The sequence below is a fragment of the Mercurialis annua genome, linkage group LG7 (assembly GCF_937616625.2).
Source record: "Mercurialis annua linkage group LG7, ddMerAnnu1.2, whole genome shotgun sequence".
NCBI classification, from domain to species: Eukaryota; Viridiplantae; Streptophyta; class Magnoliopsida; order Malpighiales; family Euphorbiaceae; genus Mercurialis; species Mercurialis annua.
In genome coordinates, this window is record NC_065576.1 from 46,963,893 (window position 1) to 46,985,013 (window position 21,121).

A 21,121-nucleotide genomic window follows, 5' to 3' on the forward strand; every position below is an offset into this window, starting at 1 on the left:
TAAATTAAATTTTTTAAAAAAAAAATTGAATTGTGTTAAAAAATTAAATATTTCTAATCAACCCGATTAGTATGATTGTTTTTTCAGTTTGATTTAATTTTTTAATTTGGTTTGATTATTCAGTTTTTGTATAGATACTGAACTGAAGTGTTTTTCTAATGTCAACCGACCAAACCAAATTCATCCATTTTATTTGATTTTTTGGTTTGGTTGGATTTTAACACTTCTACAACTACGACTACTCTTCATTGAAGCACTGCAGATACGATTACATAGCACTAATTTTTGTAAGAAACACATTAGAGAACAAGAGCCAAGAATTTTAATTACAACCTAACTCGCTCATTCAACCGTTTCCATTTCAGAAACGTTTCAGGAACTAAATCTTAAAATAACACTATTTTGCCGTATCCGTGTCCAAGTGTCCTGTTTCTTCGTTTCCGTATCCGTGCTACAAAGATTACAACTTCTTGACGACATTTTTGCCTACAACAACTGCAATTATAATGCAAATAAGGGCTGTAACAGCACCCTGTCTCGTGAGCCAGAATTCAGTCCATGTAAGAGGCCTAGTGACCTTGAATAATACCTTCTGAAACTGTTCTTCCAAGTCATCTAATGAACCAGAGTTATTTATGACCACGTCGGCCATAGATCTTTTAACATCTAGGGGCATCTGAGAATTTATCCTGTTTCTAGCATCTTCCTCATTGGTATCATCTCTTGCAATAAGCCGCTGAAGTTGCGTTTGATCATCAACCCATACTACAACTATTGGCTTCGTCCAATTATGCATCTTGGTCTCGAATAACAGAGGAATATCAAGGACAATTACCTTACATCCCTTCAGCCATAGCTTCAAAATTTCATAAAATATACCAGAAGAGATATAAGGAGCTAGAAGCCTGCATGTATGCATAAGCCAAAGTTCAGAATCGCGAAAGCAGGATTGTGATGATTTCCCAATTAAGGTTTATCATGATATGAATTGCAAAAAAACAGCTTGCTAACTCAAGGTCTCTATGTAGCACGGGCACGGATACGGGAAAACAGGATACTTGAACAAACACGTCACAACTGTGTTATTTTAAGATTTTTTATGTTAAAAATGAAGTTTCGTGTCCGAACGCCAAATTTCCGACATGTTTCCGAAACGGAAAGGAAGTATTTGTGCTACTTAGCTCTACCGACATAGAACAATCAGGAGTTGAACATACTGGACATGAAGCAGAAAATATACTACTATAAATTTCGTTTCAGATTATATAAAAGATCGTCAAGACCATGAAACCACTAATGCTAGACATGACTAGCAACTGAGGACGAGTTGAGGTCGACCATACTAGGACTTAAAGCACCAGAATTCAATATTACAAGAAATTGCTTCCGGATTACACAAGATCCATCATCACCATGAATCCACCAAACTATGACATAACAGCAAATGAAATAACAGGGAAAGTTGAGAATGAACTAGTGTGTGGATATAAAAGCTAACCATTGACCAAGAAAGATTAATTATCAGAATAATTATGCATTCCAAATGTTCCTTCAACACTACGTGGTTACATCGATATACCACACGAAAGGCGTACATTATTAAGAACTTGAATCACTTCAACTTCAAAGATAACAACTCTATGTAGTTGTTACTTTGAGATATAAAAAATCTAACGTTAGTATATATTATATGATAGCATTACAATAACCACCTACATGAAAGAAAAATTGTACTTAATGACTCAATTTGAAGACTCATAGACATTCAAAAAGTTGTAAATTGATTCAATTCTTCATTCAACATTCATAAAAATCAAAAGAAAAACATCCAAATACATATGATTATCAATTTATCAGTACCTATTAAGAAGCTGACGTTTTGAAGGATCAGAGAACACAATCCGGCCGAGTTTTGGTCTATCAACTTCACCATTAGGCAGTAAAATGTCCAGTCCAAATGCAGCAACAACCTTTTTATACCCGCCACTATTTTTCTTCAAAACATCCTGCACAAATTAAATCACCATAAACAAACAAAAAAACAAGAACGAGAAAAGACAACATGAAAATGAACATTAGAATTCAAGAAAAAATAAGAGCGTAAGATAATTACGCGAGCGACAAGATCGGCGTCGACGACGGGAATACCATGGGATTTGAAAAGATTGGACACTGTACTTTTTCCGGTGGCTATTCCGCCTGTTAATCCCACCATTCTCATCTTTACTCCTATATTTTTGTTTGATGATGATGATAAATAATTGTGTTGCTGCTGCTTCTTCCTTTTCTGGGATTTGATTGGTTCAAATTGATGAACTGAAGTTGGAGACTGGAAATTGAATTTGGAGTTGCAGTACATCTATTTTTTTCAATTTACTACACTCGGATAAATTTGATTCGAAGTAATAGCTGAGAACCTAAGTAGCACGGAAACGGAAACGGGAAACGGAAACGATACGAAACGGACACGGGGAAACGAAAGTTTTTCAAAATGAAAGACACGAAACGTGGGGGAAACGTGTAAATAACAAAACTTTAGGCCATATTTATAAAAATATTATTTAAATATTTATGATAATTAACAAAATAATTCAATTTAATGTACTAAATATTTAAAATTTTATAAATATATAAAAAATATAATACAATTCAACACAAATAAGTATATTTGTTGTATTGTGGGCAATGCGAATGTAAAATTTATGGGTAACTAGTTAGATTTTTTTATTTGTGGGTAATAATTTTAAATTTTTTATAAATTTTAATTTTTATTATTTACAGAAACGGCCCGAAACGTTTCGTACGGGTGTCCAAGAGTTTTCGGTTTCCGAAACGTTTCCGAAACGGGAAACGCAACTTTATTGAAGTTTCCGTGCTTCTTAGCTGAGAACTAAACTCCGTATGCTTTCGTAGGATGACTGGAAATGTGGGCCCTAGTTGATTCCACGTGTGCGTTGTGTGACATGTCATTATTGATATCCAGGTGGCGTGTGACTTGTCATTATTTCATCAAACATGGCTATGAAAACTTTATTTATACTTTTAATTCTAATTCGTAGTCAATTTATCTGATCGTAGTAATGAAAAACTGACGGTAGAGATAGAGTTAGCGATTGAAGAATAAAATATTATAGAAGATTACATTTTTACTTTAAAATAGAGTTAGGATCGGAGATGGTATTAAGATAGCATGATTAGGACATGAGTGACAACTAGTCAAAGGAAGGAAATCAAAATTGTTTTATATAGAAACTCTTCAGGAAGTTACTTGGAAAAGTAGAAACAGTTTGATTAAACTACAAGTTAGATGAAAAAAATGAAGATATTTACATTGAAAAATCTATCTCTAATGAAAAGTCGGCAATGTCCGCATCTATTGATTCTTGCCCTGGTTCAGTCATCCTGTAATTGTATGCAGAATGCATTGAACAAGCCTGTATGTGACTCCGCAAGTGGCCAGCGGAATTGGAACCGAGTGTCGAGGGTTCTTTCTTTCAGAATCAGAGGTTTCAATCTCGAATTCTGGATATGAAAATTTTAAAAGTTTTTGAGAGAACTTTGTTGTCCAGACAATTCTATCATGCTCCATCCGGATTAGTTGGACCAGTGGCTACGGATATCCGACGGTAAGTGGACCAAAAAAAAGATGAGTTTACTGGCCTATTTACTATATGTCTTGTTGATCCGTGTCAAAACAAAATTAATTTGCTGTAAGAAACTAAAGTTGCTTATCTTGGACTAAGATTGCTTAAAGAAAATGAAACTGCTAAACAGTATTTGACAACTCATATATATATTTACATAATTTAATGGTATTTCCAGTGCAGTCTCAATCAAACCACCATAATTCAGCCAAATCTCAACGTGCCTCCCCTATCTAAATTTTATTATATAATGAATTATTATGTCAACAGTCCACAAAAGCAGCTTGCTGTTGGTCAATGCCGTTCTGCAAAATCCTGTTACAAAAGATAGTCCTTGATGTGACACGACTCTAAAAATAATAAATTTAAAGAAATAAGTCATAAATAAAGAGTTTCGGAACTTCAAAATCGTTTCGGAACGCTAAAACGTAAGATTGAATAAGTTTTCGTGCAACATACGGCAACAAGATTATCTCAACAATACTATATAATAGCATCAACACATAAAACTAGCTGATAAAACTCAAGTCTAGAATGTCTATGGATTCATTTTGTTGCTTCTTCCTCTTTCTGTTTCTGGTTCATCAACCATCAAATTCCCAACAAGATTATCTCAACAATAGTCAGCTGAATTGCGACAAAAACCCTTCAATATCAAAAGGGTATTTCTGCAATGATAATGATCAAATCCCATGCCAATCCTATTTAACCTTTATATCTCGCCCACCTTACAACACTCCCACCTCCGTCGCTTACCTTCTCGGTTCAGAAGCCTCCCTTATAGCTACGATCAACAACATTACGATCAAAGACACGATCCCGTCGGACAAAGTTATCATAGTTCCGATTTCTTGTTCATGTAGGGGTAGTATATACCAGCATAATACTCCATACACAATCAAACATGTAAGTGAGACGTATTTTATAATAGCGAATAACACTTACCAAGGCTTGACGACTTGCCAGGCCTTGATGGGTCAAAACTACTATGATCCTAAAAATCTTCAGGTGGGGATGGAGTTGATGATTCCGCTAAGATGCGCTTGTCCGAGTCGAAATCAAACGGGCAACGGTGTGATGTCGCTATTGATGTATATGGTGACATGGGGAGACTCAATTCCATCAATTGGCAAAGCTTTTGGAGACGATGCAGGAAGCATACTAGAGGCCAATAGGCTGTCGCGGGACAGCGTGATCTTTCCGTTTACGCCGATTTTGGTTCCTCTTAGAAGTGATAGGTGTGCGGATAATCCTGAAAGTTTCTTTTGTCAATGTCCTGAAGGAGGTTTTAGTTGCAGACATGACAGCAAAAAGTTTCCCATCAAAGTGGTTGTACTGTTAGGTTTGTCTCTTATCTCTTTCTTTCTTGAATCTGGTATGCTATTTTTTCAAGAAATGCTATTTTAAACCGGCAGTGTTTTAAAAAAACCAAATTGGTGGATGAACCGATGTGAGCCGGTTGGTTCATATTCAACCGGTTCATGGTTCAATCGGTTTACGAGTTAAAATTTATAGTTCAATCAATTTAAGATTCAACCGGTTCAACCACGTAAATAAAACAATAGATTTATGCAGCATGTATAATATATATTCTTTCTAAAACAAGTCTACATGTATGAAATTTAAACACATACATAAACTTCTAACCAACAAATAGATTGATAAACTAGTAACTCAATCGCACTCTAAGTAGTAAATAAAGAACCGGTCAGTTTTCATTATCTAACCAGTTCAATGATTACTGTTTTTGGCGGTTTAAATAAGCTAAACCACATTTTTTATTTTAGAGAAAAACGGAACAGTAAGTCTTTAAAACACTGTTTTAAACTAAATCTGTCATGTATGTACTTCAGGTATTGGCATTGGTATGGGATTATTGTGTTTATTCTTGTTCAGCTACAAGTTATATCAGTTTGTAAAGAAAAGAAAAAACAGAATTAAAAAAGAGAGACTATTCGAGCAAAATGGTGGCTTCTTGTTGCAAGAGAGACTCATGTTAGCTAGCAGAGGTGAAAAGGCAAAACTATTTACATCAGAAGAGCTAGAACGAGCTACCGACAACTATAACCGGAGCCGATTTCTCGGTCAGGGAGGCTATGGAACTGTCTACAAAGGAATGCTACCAGATGGCACCATAGTTGCTGTTAAGAGATCAAGAACTATAGACAGAACCCAAATCGAGCAATTTATAAATGAAGTTGTGATTCTATCACAGATTAATCATCGGAATATAGTCAAGCTCCTAGGTTGTTGCTTGGAAACTGAGCTTCCATTGCTAGTATACGAGTTCATTCGTAACGGAACTCTTTCGCAACATGTTCATCAAAAAGATAGAGAAGAATCTTCACTTCCGTGGGAGATTCGATTCAGAATCGCAAGCGAAGTGGCTGGAGCAGTAGCATATATGCATTCTGCAGCTTCATCGCCCATTTTCCACCGCGATATCAAATCTGAAAACATACTCCTAGATGATAAATACAGCGCAAAAGTATCCGATTTCGGAACTTCTAGAGCAATCCCATTAGACAGAACTCATCTAACCACTGCGGTGCAAGGAACGTTTGGATACTTGGATCCGGAATATTTCTATACAAGTCAATTCACTGATAAAAGTGATGTCTACAGTTTTGGCGTTGTGCTAATTGAGCTTCTTACAGGGGAAAAGCCTATTTCCTTTGAAAGAAGTGAAGATGAGCGAAACCTAGTAGCGTTTTTTATTTCATCGGCAAATGAGGATCGGATATTTCAAATTCTAGATCCTCGAGTTGCTAAAGAAGCTAATATAGAAGATATTCATGCTATTGCTAAGCTAGCAACTAGTTGCTTGAGATTGGATGGGAAGAAAAGGCCTACTATGAAGGAAGTAGCAACGGAGTTGGATGGATTAAGAAAATCACAAAGATGCTTACACATTGACCGACAAGGACACGAAGAAATCGAGGAATATAATACATTTTCATTGGAAATGGAATCTACCTCTTTCTAATCACTGGACCAAAGAGATGCTCTGCTGATAATTCTGCTGGTACCAATCTTTCACATTGCAATTTCCCATCCTTGCAATTTCTTCACGCGAGTTTGAAGGGTTATTGAAATCCGAGACAGCTTCTGTAATTTCTCGACCAAAGTCGACGATCACCCCTTGAATGCCCATCAAATGCTGCACGTATACCACCTCTGGCATGTTACTGCGAAATGAGCAACTATTTTTTATTATGCAAGTAAAATTCAATTTTAAATTTTCTGCAACAAACATAAACGACTCTATGCTTACTTCAGTAGGCCGTAACTAATGAGAGAAAGCTTCGACTCTTTCATTCTTGTGACAGCTTCAGGATTTCTCAAGATAGCCTTGACTTCAGAGACAATTCCTTGCAAACCGCCTTCGGTGCAAACCTTAATGGCTTCATCCAATGAATTTCTTCTTATGTCCATGTAAATTTCAGATCCCCCATTTGTTAGGAAGAAAACCTGGAGAGATTAATCAACAAGGAGCTTCAAAAATTACTTTGATCACGACAAAAGTGGGGAAAATGATTCGAAATGCAGAAACTATTGCCGGTTAAACAGATATCCAAAACAATCTTACCGGATACTTTTTCTGCATTTTTCTCATAATCTGAGCTGCATCTGGTAGAAAACTAGAGAATATGATTGGTCTGTCTTTAGCACTCTCATACACTACCTGGCAATGGAATTCAAAATTACATTTTGAGCCATTATTAAAGAATAGAAAGTGAGACATGCATGAACATTTACGGGTTAAATATTTTTGCAGTTATCCAACGCTTTTAAAGAATGGTTATGGACACTCAATGTATTAAATTTCAATAACTCAATGTTCATTTTTCAGTATGAGGAGGTCATCCCATCAATTTGGACCAAATTCTATCTGTGTATATTATATTTTGATAATTCAACATTCATTTTTAAAAAAACGGGAGGTTATCTGATCAATTCGAGTCAAATTGACGAATTGCCAATGTCTCACTTTTTCGACGAATTGACACATATATCGGATAACCTCCGTTGTTGAAAAAATTAATATTGGATTACCAAACCATAACAAATTGAATAACCATTATGTAAAATATTTAATCCAAACATTTACCTTCAAGATTGCTTGAAGAACGTGTTCAAGTTCGTCCCGTTTGTAAATAAGATGATCATCAAATTTCAATTCAATGTTAAACCCTATTGTACCATCAACTTTCTGAAAAGCCTCTTGTAATGTACAAAGAGGATCATCTTCTTCAACCTTCCATTCAAAAGTACTCCCATCTCTGGTTTTTCTAAATAAGGGTTTCCCCACCTGAAATTTCACAAAAATTAAGAGTAAATCACAAGAAATATTAAAATCATCTCAAAAAAATTAGGTCTAAACAGTAAAAAATTAATAGAAATAACGGTTACATTTTCAAACTCCTTTTGGGGTCCATAAGTAAGAAATTCAGGTAAAGTAAGGTCTGTAACTCTTTTTTCAACTATTGTACCCTGAAATCAAATCATATACCCAATAATAATATAAACAATCAGTACTGAAACAAAGCTTACAGTGTTAAAATTGAGTTTAAAAAGTAAAAATAATAATGGAAAATCAATTAAAATGTAACCTGATGTTCAGTGAGGATGAAATTGTCATGGAAAATTACTGGACAGTCATCTTTAGTTACCTGCAACAGAATATGATTCTAAAAATGACTACCAATCCAGCAAATCACATTAATGAATGAGTGTCAACTCATAATATTGTAACCTCGTGTATCAAATTGAATTGAGACAATAAATGTTACTTTTTTTAAAATTCATGATTAAATTAAAAAACATATAAGTATGTGAATTTATATAACATTACTCTATTATTTTAATCAATTAGATTATAAAATAAAATAATAAAATCATAATGATTTGACTAAAGTTATTTATTTTTCAATTTGTTTAAATGTTATAAACATAATATGTAATGGTCTGACCTTTCAAAAAAAATAATCAAAAATATATATCAACTCTTTTATTTTTTTTGGACACAATTAATTTTTTATGTTTTTTAAAGTTGAACAATTAAACTTTAGTTGTTTTAAAATTGAACAAATAAATCCTTTTAGTTTACTTTTAGAACACTAACCCCTTCAAATTTTCAGTAAATATTTTAAACATTAAAATTATTTTTAAACTTTTTTCTTATATGATTATGAAAGACATGTTTGCCATTAACGAGTGTTTCTAATGGTGTTTGACGAAAAAGATTATTTGTTTCACAAAGAGGGCTTAATTATACTCAAAAAAATAAATGGGTTTATATTTATTTTTACGAAAACTACGAGGGTTTTTTTGTACCTTTTGCCTTTAACAAAACATAAATCCAGTGAGACTCAGTTAAACAAAAATAAAACTGGAGGAGCTAAGTTTAAAAATTATAAAAGTCCAGGTATCCAAAAGTAAGTTTAACCAAACTCCACGGTAGTCAGTTTTCGCGGCGGATGGAAACAGAAACAGTGACACCTCATAAAAGTATACAACAAACAGCAGCCATCTATCATAATTCATATTTCATAACTTCATGTACAGAAATCTAGGTAGCACGGAAACGGAAACGGGAAACGGAAACGATACGAAACGGACACGGGGAAACGAAAGTTTTTCAAAATGGAGGACACGAAACGTGGGGGAAACGTGTAAATAACAAAAATATAAGGATATATTTATAAAAATATTATCTAAATATTTATGATAATTAACAAAATAATTCATTCTAATATACTAAATATTTAAAATTTTATAAATATATAAAAAAATATAATATAATTCAACACAAATAAGTATATTTGATGTATTGTGGACAATGCGAATGTAAAATTTATGGGTAACTAGTTAGATTTTTTTATTTGTGGGCAATAATTTTAATTTTTTTATAAATTATTAATTTTTACAATTTACGGAAACGGCCTGAAACGTTTCGTGCGGGTGTCCAAAAGTTTCCGGTTTCCGAAACGTTTCCGAAACAAGAAACGCAACTTTGTCGAAGTTTCCGTGCTTCATAGACAGAAATAGAAACACAAACATTAAAAAAATGCTAAAATACAAAAATACAAAATTAAAGAGATCTTAAATATGAATTAAATTATCACCTGAACATCAAACTCAACGAAATCAAGATCCAATTTAGCAGCAGTAGTAAAGGAGAGAATTGAATTCTCTTTAATAGATTTCATTCTCTTATCACAAGATTGTAACATGTTCGTCCCACTCCCTCTATGACCCATCACCATAAATTTTGAAAATTTATACTCAACACCATCATCATCCTCACCTTCATAAAAATCAAGGCAAAGGAGTAATTAAAGACTTAAAAAACCAAGAAAATATAATTCAGAAACCAACAAAAACAAACTATAGCTCAAATGATATAAGCGCTACGCAGCATTCTGCTAAGCTCGCTGGTTATAGAAACTAACATAGATTGGAAAAACGAGTTGAGCAAAGAGATAATTCTGCATTTTCTTGAAGATGGTGATCAAGATTAGGAATATCAGAGACATGAATAGTTTTAAGAGCCATTTTTTTAAGGTTGTAATGTGGAGGTTTATGTTGAATATGGTATGGTATTTAAAGAGTGGGAAGAATTAAGAATTCTAGAAAAAGAAAATGTCATAATAAGCAAGAAGCTTATTTATAAGTAATGAAGAGTGGATCAAAAGAGGGGGGGAATTTAATGGAGTATTCCAATTTGAGATGGCTTAATTTTGGATTAGGATTATTAATTTATCATAATAGGATAAAAAAATGTTTTTATTCTTATAATTAATCTTCTAAATTATAGCGTTTAGAAGATAAAAATATAATCTAAACTGGGAGGGTAAATAACAATCAACAAAGTTCACTTGACCTCTAAATAAAAATAAAAATTTAAATTAGTGGCTTAAATGTTTTTGGTGCGTCAATTTTGGGTAATTACATCTAAATTTAACATCAATATCACGTCATTTTTTATGATCAAAGGGCATAACTGACCAAAAACTGATAAATCGGTAGGGTTTTTTTTCAATAAACTTATTTATTTTAATTTTTCCAAGTCGAAGGGTGAAAACAAATATTTGTTGAAATGAGAGTATATGCTTAGACTTATTTTTGTTTTTTATTTAAGTGTCCGTTTTACATGCAGCTATATACAAATTTCATTCCATCTGGCATTATTTGTTCAATTTTTCCCTCTTAAAGATGTGGCTTAAAGACTTTTTCTATGTAGCAAGGAAAAGGAAAAAGAAAACAGAAACGATACAAAACGTCAAAACGGACACGAGAAAACGGCGAATTTTTAAAATAAAGGACACGAAACGTGGAAGGAACGTGTAAATAATAAAAATATAAGGATATATTTTTAAAATAAAGTCACTTTTTAAGTCCATTTTTTTTATTATCAATTATAGCTAAAAAAATTAACTTTTACAATTATATTATAACCTCAAAGTAATTGTGTCCCAATCTTAATTTATTTTAAATTTGACCTATGTGACAGACACGCGTATTTGTTCGGGAAGTTCTTACCTAAACCCGGTCCATGAAAAATTCATGGACCTATCCAATAAGGTGTTAGAGAAATGAGAAGAAAAAGAAAATAATGATAAGAGAGAGAAAATTATATTAGATTTTCTAACACCTCATTGGATAGGTGTATGAAAAATTTATGTACCGGGACTAAGTAAGAATTTCCCTTGTCTAAATGGACTATATTAGACACATTACAGGGATAGAAACTAACAAGTTTTAATAAATAAATATTGAATATTTAATTATTACACGAATAGAAAAAAGTATATTAGTGGTGTCTGAAATTTTTAAAATATTATATTTGAGTGTCCAAACTTTTATTTATTTAAATTAATATCATTTTCTTTTTAAAAGAACGTCAAATGAGTGTTTCTAGCCATTTTCGAGCATCAGACTACTAATAAAGCAAATAATAATTGAAGAAAATACTTGCTTAAACCCCGTTCATGATAAATTCATGGACCAAGCCAATTAGAAATTTTCACAAAAAAAAATATATAATCATAAAGGTTAGAATCTCCCATAGAAATATAGGAGAAAAATATGAAGAAATTTCTAAATTTTCACTACTTAGATTCATAAATGAAATATGAAGGGAGTTAGATAAGAAATTCTCAATTAATCATAAACAAGAAGAAATTCTCAATTACTACAATTTTTACCAAAAGAAAATACTTTTACTAAATGAATGATAAAAAGTTCAAAAAGATTTAACTAGCCGGAATGAGATGGAGTTACGAAAGCTTCTTTTGCCTTAACTAGAAGTTTCGGTTTGAATTTTGAATATGCAATAAATTTAAAGATTTATTAAGAGAGTTTTATCGTCCGAATTAATCGAAACAGTGATTCCAAGTATCGAACAACACCTGTAAAAAACATAGCAGAGAAGATTTTAGGAAAAATAATAAACAACTTAAGGATGCAATGCACCAAAATTTTGAATCGGTGCCTATTTATTGAATGATCTCACATGAGAATGCATATTTAATAAACATGTGTGTCACATTCTCTGTTGGATGCGACTCCAAATTCGATTAATTAGTTTGGACTGATATTTGTCATCCTGAAACGAAGACATTTCACTTTCAAATTTGGAGCTTTAGTGGCGTTGTCAATGGAATCCACCTTGGATTGACATAGCTATTCTTTTTTTCCATATTTTCACAAAATTTTAGTTTTAGTGACACAGTGAGAAAGTAAGTGAATTAACCATTCAGAGACTCAGATAGTACCTCAGTAGTTAGAAATATTAAAGATAATTGTAATGGATGATGAGGCACTAACAATTGAATTAATCTAGGGTGAATGTCAAAACAAATCACGAAATTTACACGTTTTCTCATTTTAATCATGCAGTTTAAATTTTCTCATTTTCATCCACGAACTATCACTTTTTCTCAAATTCATGCGCGGTGCTGAGGTGGTACTCATTCATTGGTCTAAAATAACCTCCACTTCAGCGAATTACACCAATGGAGCAGTAAAACCTCAGCATCGTGTATGAATTTGAGAAAAAGTGATAGTTCGTGCATGAAAATGAGAAAATTTAAACTTCATGATTAAAATGAAAAAACATGTAAAGTTGGTGAATTTTTATAACATTAACCCTTAAATCTATACTGCAGAAAGAAAACCTTGAGCAAGCTTCATTTTTTTTTATTTTTTGTATCTTAAACTTTCTGAAATTCCATTTTGAAAAATTTTAGTAAATAATATTAAAAACTTAATCATTCAAAAAATACTAATATTTTTTCAATTCTTTTAGTTATGGTGTTTTTTAAAATTTTCAATTTTAATCTATTTATCAATTTTCAGTTTCAATTATAAATTTTTATTTAATTTGAAATGAAAAAAATTAAGAAAGGCAAAAGATAAAAAAAAAACCTCACAGTTTTTTCAAAAGTACAAATAAACCTTTAAATTTTTTTGGACACTATTAAGGGGTTTTATTTTCAAAAATAAATAATTAGTCCCTTGCACTTTTAAAAATAGAAATAATAAGAAAATAAATACTTCCTCCGTCCCGTTTAAGAAGTCCCATATTCTATTTTGGGATGTCCCATTTAAAAAGTCCTATTACTATTTTTAGAATATTTTTCCATTAAATACCCCATTTTACCCTTATTTTAGTTATCTTAAAAGAGTTTTATGGAAAATTCCACTATCATTAATAGGGTAAAACATGAAAAAACATAAAAAGACAAGAATAATTAATGTTTTTTTAATCTGTGTGTAAAATCAAATGGGATTTTTAAAGTGGGACGGAGGGAGTATCTTTTAATAGAGTTACTTATAATTATAATTATATCACAACCTTGAAAGTTGCCAATGTCATTAATCACCTTTTGAATATTTTTTTGCAATTATATGTGTTTGACAATCCGACAATTTGAGGTCACTGTAGCCACCGGAAGTTGACGTAGCACGACAAGTCATGCCACAAGTAATTAATATGATTGTAAAAAATTATAATTACCAAACAAAATAAAGATGTTGATTTTTAGGCTAATAATCATCCATGGCCCCTCAATTTTAAGAGTATAGGCGCTAAACCCCCTGATGTTTAAAAACGGGCGTTAAACCCTCTAATCTTTGTGACGGCGCTCACCATGGCCCTTATGGACAAAAATACCCCTGGCGCTGTCTTTTGTTTGGCGGTTGTCTTTAAAAAAACAAAAATTTGACAACAGCATGTGTCAGTTGATACGTCATCAAAAGACAAAATAAAAATACCTAAATATCCCTAAATATAATATCTGATTAAAAAAAACTCAACCCAAAACCCAGCCATCCGTACAAACCCAAACCACCCCACCCAACCACCTTCGCCACCTCACCGCCGGAAAAATTTTCCGGTCATCTTTTCCGAGCGGAGATGACGGAATTTTTTTTTCCGATCATCCCTACTGCTTGGATCTGTTCCATGAACAAGAACAGATACTGGGATCTGTTCCATGAAGATGACCGGAAAAAAAAATTCCGGTCATCTTCCGCTCGGAGAAAATGACCGGAAAAAATTTCCGGCGATGGTTAGATGGGGGTGCTGGTTGGGTTGGTCGTAATGGTTAATCAAATGGTTTAGATTACATTGGGTTGATTTGTTTTTTTTTTTGTCTTTTTCTAAATTAAAGTAAGGGTATTTTAGGTGTTTGTAATTTTTAAGATATATTTCTGATGTGTCAGATGATATGGCAGTGTCAGATTTTCTTTATAAAAATGATAATTGACTGAAAAAATAGCGCCAGAAGTATTTTCGTCATATTTGGAGTTTAGGGGGTTTTGTGAGCGCCGTCACAAAGATCAGGGGGTTTATCGCCCATTTTTAAACATCAGGGGGTTAGCGCCTGTATCCCTAAAGTTGAGGGGCCATGGGTGATTATTAGCCTGTTTTTTAAATGGTGATATAGTTAAAAAAAAAAAGATTGCTAATAAAATTAATAGCTTTTAAAAATTGTGATAAAATTGCAATTAATGCAAACATGATAATCTTAAATTTAACTATCCTTTTTATAAGTTAAATATTTTTTCTAGATTTCTTGAACCTTATTTTAAAAAAAAAACGTTTCACAATATCCATTTCAAACAAGAGGTTTATTTCCAACTCTTTATATCACACCTATGAAAAAATTCAAACAAAGTTTTAGGTAATGCAGGATAATTAATCCTGAAGGTAACTGAATTTTCATTTTGTTTTATTTCAATTACCAAATTTTGTTAAGTTTACTTTAAAAACTTATCACATATAAGTAATTTTATATGAAAGGGAGTTTTTAGACTAAAGTATGCATATATGGTAAATTTTCAAGTTACAATAAATAAATTATGTCTAGCACCCAAACATTTTTGGCCAAAAAAAAAAAGAGCAAAAATTGAAGTTCAATGACAAAAACCAAATAATTTGAAATTTAATATTTGAAATGAAAAAAAATTAAAATTCAATGATCTTCAGGATCAATTACCCACATATACACCTTACAAACTATGAGAGCCGAACCAAGCATCCAATGCTAAGCAGTGGAATACAGTATCTACATTAATTGACAGAACAGAAAACCAGAGCAAGTATTACAACTTATAAGATTTATTTTCGGAGAACAAGAAAGCCGGTTATTTTACTGCATGTACGGGTGAAAAGCCTCCGTGAGAAACATTTGCAAAAACGACCTTATAATTTTGCAAAAACAGCCTTTCTTTTCTGGGATTGTGCTGTGATAGCCTCCTTTAGATCATCAGATATAAGCATTGCAGTATTCCATGTCGCAACATAATCCAGTGCCTGTTCCATATTCATATCCCTGCTTCTTAATAAAACTGATTTTGTCCCGGTCACAGCTAGAGGAGACTTTGCAGCAATTCCTACAAGTGAACACCAGACAAATTCATTTCAGATAAAACTCATTATAGGAATATACCGAGGAATGAAACAATACTCATTTACTAACAGAAACAGCAACAAACTACCCGCACCAATTAATCAATATCAATTTATCATTGTAAGCCGATCTAGTGAATCAGGCAACGTACATGTTAGCACAAAAAGCTTGTTCCATGTCAGATTAACAGGATTGGTTTCCAGACTTTCTTGAATATTTTACAAACACAACTTTTTTGGATTTGATTTATTGAAATATTTTGATGATTTCAAAAAAGAATATCAATCTATCATACTGCATTCACCATGACTTCCTGACAAGCATCAAAACATCCTAATTTAAATGCTTTAACTCAGCACGCCTCCACGAAGTATTCATACCAGACTATGATTAAGCCAAGAAGATCAAATTGGTTCCCATCAAGAAGTCCAATTAATTTCAAAAACAAATCTCGTAATGTTGATTGGGACCTATCAATTAGTTTCGATCATATACTATATAAAACAGTAAGTTCCCACTATTTCATCTCATTTAGAGCTATCTCTTCAAAAAGTAGAATCATTTTAGGATTCTACTTGGGCACAAACTAGTATATATCCACAAAAACATATACACTTGCATAACCAAATTCATATGTTCAATACAAAGCTACTGAAAAGGCACCCAATGATTCAATTCTAACTAATTTATACAAAGAAAACATGCATAATACAGTACCAAAACAATGCACTATACCAATTCCGATTATTTTAACATAAGCTTAGTTATTAAGCTATTAAACCATCAGCACTAGAAAACTCTAGCAATCAAGCCCCAATTAACAAATTAAACATTAATCATAATCAACTTAACAAAAACAAAACTTTACCCTCAGCAACAAGTCTGACACCCTCCTCTAAATCCTCCTTGGACCCAAAAACCCGAGAAACAAGCCCGAACTCCTTCGCCTCCCGGCTCGAAAACCTCCGACCCGTTAAAGCCAATTCCATAGCATTACCAAACCCGACAATACCGGGCAATCTCTTGAGGGTACCAAGATCCGCAACTATCCCCAAATCAACCTCTTTAACACTGAAAAATGAACCCTCACAACAAAACCTAATATCACACGCAGTTATCAAATCAACACCGCCACCAATGCACCCGCCCTGAATGCTGGCGATCACCGGTTTCCGGCACCTCTCTATCGCAGTTATCGCGTCTTGCAGAAGCTTAATTTCTCGCCGAAACTGCTCGCTGGCACGGCCGCGATCACCGGATCGCGACTGACTGGTGATCGAATTGAATGCTGTGAGGTCGATTCCGGAGCAGAAGTGGTCACCGGAGCCGGCGAGGATAATCACGTTGACGTTAGGGTTTTGGTCGAGTGATGCGAGGGCGTGCGGGAATTCGGTGAAGAAATCGAGGGAGAGTGCGTTTCGATGATTTGGACGGTTTAGGTTCAAGTGAATTACTCGTGAATCCGGATTTTTTTGGATGATTTGGAGTGTTTTGTACTGATTCATTGTCTGTTTGGCGAGAAAGAAACGGGTGATAAAAATTAATAAAAATGAAGGAAACTTTTTGGGCACGGTAGCGCTTTTTTGATGATTAGATAAGGTTTGACTATTACGAGGAAGATTGAAAATGTAAACGACAGCGCTTTTAGTTTTGTCGTTTTATTATATGAATGGAAAGAGCAAAGGGTCAACCCGACCCTCGAACTTGTGTCCTAGAATCAAATAAGTCATTCTTAATTATTTTAGTCAATTAAAATTTTAAACTTGTGTTTCACGAAATCAAATAAGTAATTTTTTATTTTTTTAGTCAATTAAATTTTAGACTCTCTTAATTTAATCTGTATACTTTAAACGCGTGATTTATTTAATTTCGAGACACAAGTTTGGAGATCTAATTAATTTAAGTGATCTATTTGACCATAAAACACAAATTTAAAAATAAAATTGACTAAAAACATTAAAAGTAACTACGTTTGATCACGAAATATAAATTCGAAATCCAAAGTTGACTTTTTGTTCATGAATGAACATTAAATTTATTTACATAATGCAATGAAAGAAAACAAATTTTGTCTATATTAACATTGGCCTGTATTTTTTTGTTTTTACCATTTTTTAAAACTCTAATCACTATGCTAAATTGTTTAAAAATTACTCCCTGTATTTAACATAAAAACTAATAAAATAACTAATATGTTTTAATTTATAGACATATTTACCAAGTTATTCTTATCTTGAAAATTGTTAACATTTATAACTGCTATTTTCATTTGTGCTGTTGTATTTTTTCAATGAATTAATTGGGAGCAAACTTGAAAAAAATAGCAATTTAACTCTTTTGAAATGCTAAATGACAGATATTATGGACAAAAAAAAATCTCAAATACGACAAATATTATGGACCGGATGGAGTATGATCTTACTAGTTGATTATCATGCAATGTAACTTGTTTTGATTACTAGATATAAATTTGAGAGCCAAGTTGACTTTTTATTCATGAATGAACATTAAATTTATTTACATAATGTAGTGAAAGAAAATAATATTGTATTTACATTAACATTGGCCTGTATTTTTTTGTTTTTTTTAATAATTACTATGCTAAATTATTTAAATATTATGATCTTGCTAGTTGATTATCATGCTTAATGAAGTATGTTTGAAAATTTAAAAGGGTTTAAAATGAAACAAACAAGAATAAAGAGAAAAGAGAAATTTTACAGTTTAAGTATTACAGTAGTAATATATTAATGGCCAATTGACAAAAAAAAAATCTTTCAAATTTATCTAATTTGTCCTAAAAGTATGATTTCGTTTCAATAATATCCAACTATCTAATTTTTGTCACAACATAATAGAAACGAAATCATGCGTTCCAGGATAAATTGGATATAATTGAAAGATTTAAACTTTTGTGAAACTTTTGGCATTTTTTAGACATTTGGCCTATATTATTTAGATCTAAAATTGTAAATGACTTTTTAAAAATAATAACTAAAAAGTAAAATTTACATTCTTTTAAATCTATTTATGTTGTTTAGAATATGGTGATTGAAAAGGGAATTAAATGTTAAAACTTGGTGAATCATGTGGTTATAAGCGATGATAGAAGAATGTAATTTGGTTGCTATGGTTAGAAGAATGAAGGAAACGTGGAGTCTATAGCGAATTCGGTTGGCCGACAATTAGTTGTTCGCGAATGTGATAAGGCGAAGACGTCGGAATTGTGATCGTCGATGATCTGTAAGAACGATGAGCTTATCCTTAAGAGCACTACCAATGTGCTGGGTAAAAGTGAATGGACGTTACAAAGGTTTTTCAAAAGTGACAAAATCGTTGTTGCTTATATATTTTGTCTTTTATTATAAAGGACGGCTTGTGCAAGCTAGACAAGTTAACTTATCGAGTTTGTTCACTTCTCGAACAACTAAATTACTCTTGATTAGACAAGTGTTGAAATTGTTAAAGGGTTGATCAATAGTAGTGATCGAATAAGATGTCATTTAAAGTTGTAACTATTATCATAAATTTGGTTGCGATTGATGAATAAATTTTTATTGAGAGTTGTGTTTTATTGGCAAATATGTTGGTATTTTTTTATAAATTTTTATAAGAGAATTTACGAATTAGGCAGTACAATGTCAACGCATAATATCCATTTTTCTATCAATTCATCGGGAGTAATTTTCAAATATTTTATAAATATACTCTTTTAACCAAATGCTTTGTTATTTAGAAATATGTTGTAATTTTTCTAAAATCATAATCCAGAATTAGTAAATGCTTACATTTTTTTTTATTTTCAATAATGGTAATTTTTTCTAAAAAAAAGTAGCTCTCACCGTAATCAAAATAGATGTTCACGAAACAACAAAAATAGGTCCTACCGGGAGTCGAACCCAGGTCGCTGGATTCAAAGTCCAGAGTGCTAACCACTACACCATAGAACCTTATTGGGAACGACAATGCATTTTATTGTAAAGTAAGCATATGGAAATTCAGAACAGCTCATCAATTCTATCTTGCACATACAAGTTACAATCAATCAATAAGGGGGGCCATTCATAAGAAAATTAAACCTTTTTTTATATAATAATGGAATGAAAATGTTCAAATTTATAACTCTTGGATCACTTTTTTTGTGTGACAAAGGATCAAAATTCATTAGATAAAGTAGAATTTAATATAAAAAAACATGACTTTCAACAATAATGGATAATCCTTTATAAAAAAAATGAGGATATTTAAAGCAATCATCTACAAATCTTTTTTTTTGGTATAATTATGAGGTGTTATGAACGGATTTCAACTGTAAAAAGGCGCTTTAAAACCTTACACATTCAGATTAATTCCCATTCAAGTCGAGTAGGTCTTTTGCATGAGGTAAATTCTAACCTCATATTTTAAACGGATGTATACATGAATACGGTTCTAACTTGCGACTTCATAATTGTCAGGAGAACACCTTACCAACTCAAATGCGTTTTGGAGTTAGCTACAAATATTTTTTTAACCACTAAACAAACCACCTACTTATTTAAATAATTATAGAAGTATTGATTGATTAAAAATTTTATAAAATATATTATGTTGATTGAAAATATTTATAACAATATCATTTTTGTTAAAAGAATTTACAAAAGGTTAATGGCAAAAAGAACCCAAACTTTTACAACTTGTTGCAATTATATCCAAACCTTTTAATTTTTACAATAATATTCAAATTGCATTATTTTATTATAATAATATCCAAATTGCACTTTTTATGTGAATTTTTTTGAGTTTTGTGCCATTTTTTGGGACTTTTACTATATTATTATAATCAAAATATTATAATAGCTTAATATCTTAATTGAAAACAACAAGTTTAGCCACCAATTTGACTATTATTGCTACAAAAAATGCAATTTGGATATTATTGCAATAAAAAAATGCAATTTGTAAATTATTACAAAAATTAAAAAATTTGGATATATTTGCAATAAGTCGTAAAAGTTTGGGTTTTTTTTACCATTGGCCATTATAAAAATATGGCTTACACCACGACTATAATGCCAATTATGATAAATAAATAAAGTTTTTCATGTTAAATTACAATCGTGGCACATACTGTCGAGACCATCGATGGCCGTAGTGCAAATCGTAATGAAAAATAAGATTTAGATCTCCTAATTTTATTTAAGTTTGGAGAGTATCTCAACTCACATGCATCTTAAAAATCACAAATTATAAATTAAATTAAACATTATACCAAAAACTATGCCAAACCGACGAACTAATATTAGATTAAGCATCTTCCAAGCCCAATCCACCCACTTTGCAAATCTAACTTTCAACAATTATTAGTTAAATTTAGTTAATTAATGAAGAAACCTCCATTGAAACTTCGTCATCATTTACAAAATAAGTACGTAATAGGAAGACTAATTAATACACAAATAATTGCCTATTCATTTTCGGAACGTCCATTGCTTTTTTAATACTAATCTAAATTTTCTTTAAGTTATTAATTATTGATTGATTTATGTTACTCACGGAAGTTTTTAGATTGGTAGA

General features: G+C 31.9%; 3 protein-coding genes, 1 non-coding gene and 1 pseudogene across 4 annotated transcripts; 1 reads left to right on the plus strand and 4 right to left on the minus strand.

The window, feature by feature from the left end:
* Positions 1-268: 268 nt before the first annotated feature.
* LOC126657705 (dephospho-CoA kinase-like) lies at positions 269-2,416 on the minus strand. Its single transcript, XM_050352450.1, has 3 exons — positions 2,114-2,416; positions 1,861-2,006; positions 269-905 (listed from the first exon to the last, which is right to left on the minus strand). Exons 1-3 carry the CDS (start codon positions 2,357-2,359, stop codon positions 461-463), a joined length of 837 nt encoding a protein of 278 aa, XP_050208407.1. The 5' UTR covers positions 2,360-2,416; the 3' UTR covers positions 269-460.
* Positions 2,417-3,221: 805 nt separating this feature from the next.
* LOC126657703 (glycerophosphodiester phosphodiesterase GDPD1, chloroplastic-like) lies at positions 3,222-10,328 on the minus strand (annotated as a pseudogene).
* On the plus strand, positions 4,058-7,853 carry LOC126657702 (putative wall-associated receptor kinase-like 16). The gene is made up of 2 exons (XM_050352447.2): positions 4,058-4,986; positions 5,498-7,853. Exons 1-2 carry the CDS (start codon positions 4,179-4,181, stop codon positions 6,628-6,630), a joined length of 1,941 nt encoding a protein of 646 aa, XP_050208404.1. The 5' UTR covers positions 4,058-4,178; the 3' UTR covers positions 6,631-7,853.
* Positions 10,329-15,072: 4,744 nt separating the features above from the next.
* LOC126657435 (delta(3,5)-Delta(2,4)-dienoyl-CoA isomerase, peroxisomal) lies at positions 15,073-17,141 on the minus strand. Its single transcript, XM_050352122.2, has 2 exons — positions 16,434-17,141; positions 15,073-15,548 (listed from the first exon to the last, which is right to left on the minus strand). Exons 1-2 carry the CDS (start codon positions 17,068-17,070, stop codon positions 15,358-15,360), a joined length of 828 nt encoding a protein of 275 aa, XP_050208079.1. The 5' UTR covers positions 17,071-17,141; the 3' UTR covers positions 15,073-15,357.
* Positions 17,142-19,443: 2,302 nt separating this feature from the next.
* Positions 19,444-19,515, minus strand: TRNAQ-UUG (transfer RNA glutamine (anticodon UUG)). The gene has a single exon. It is a non-coding gene; the product is annotated as a tRNA-Gln (tRNA).
* Between the last annotated feature and the right edge of the window lie 1,606 nt (positions 19,516-21,121).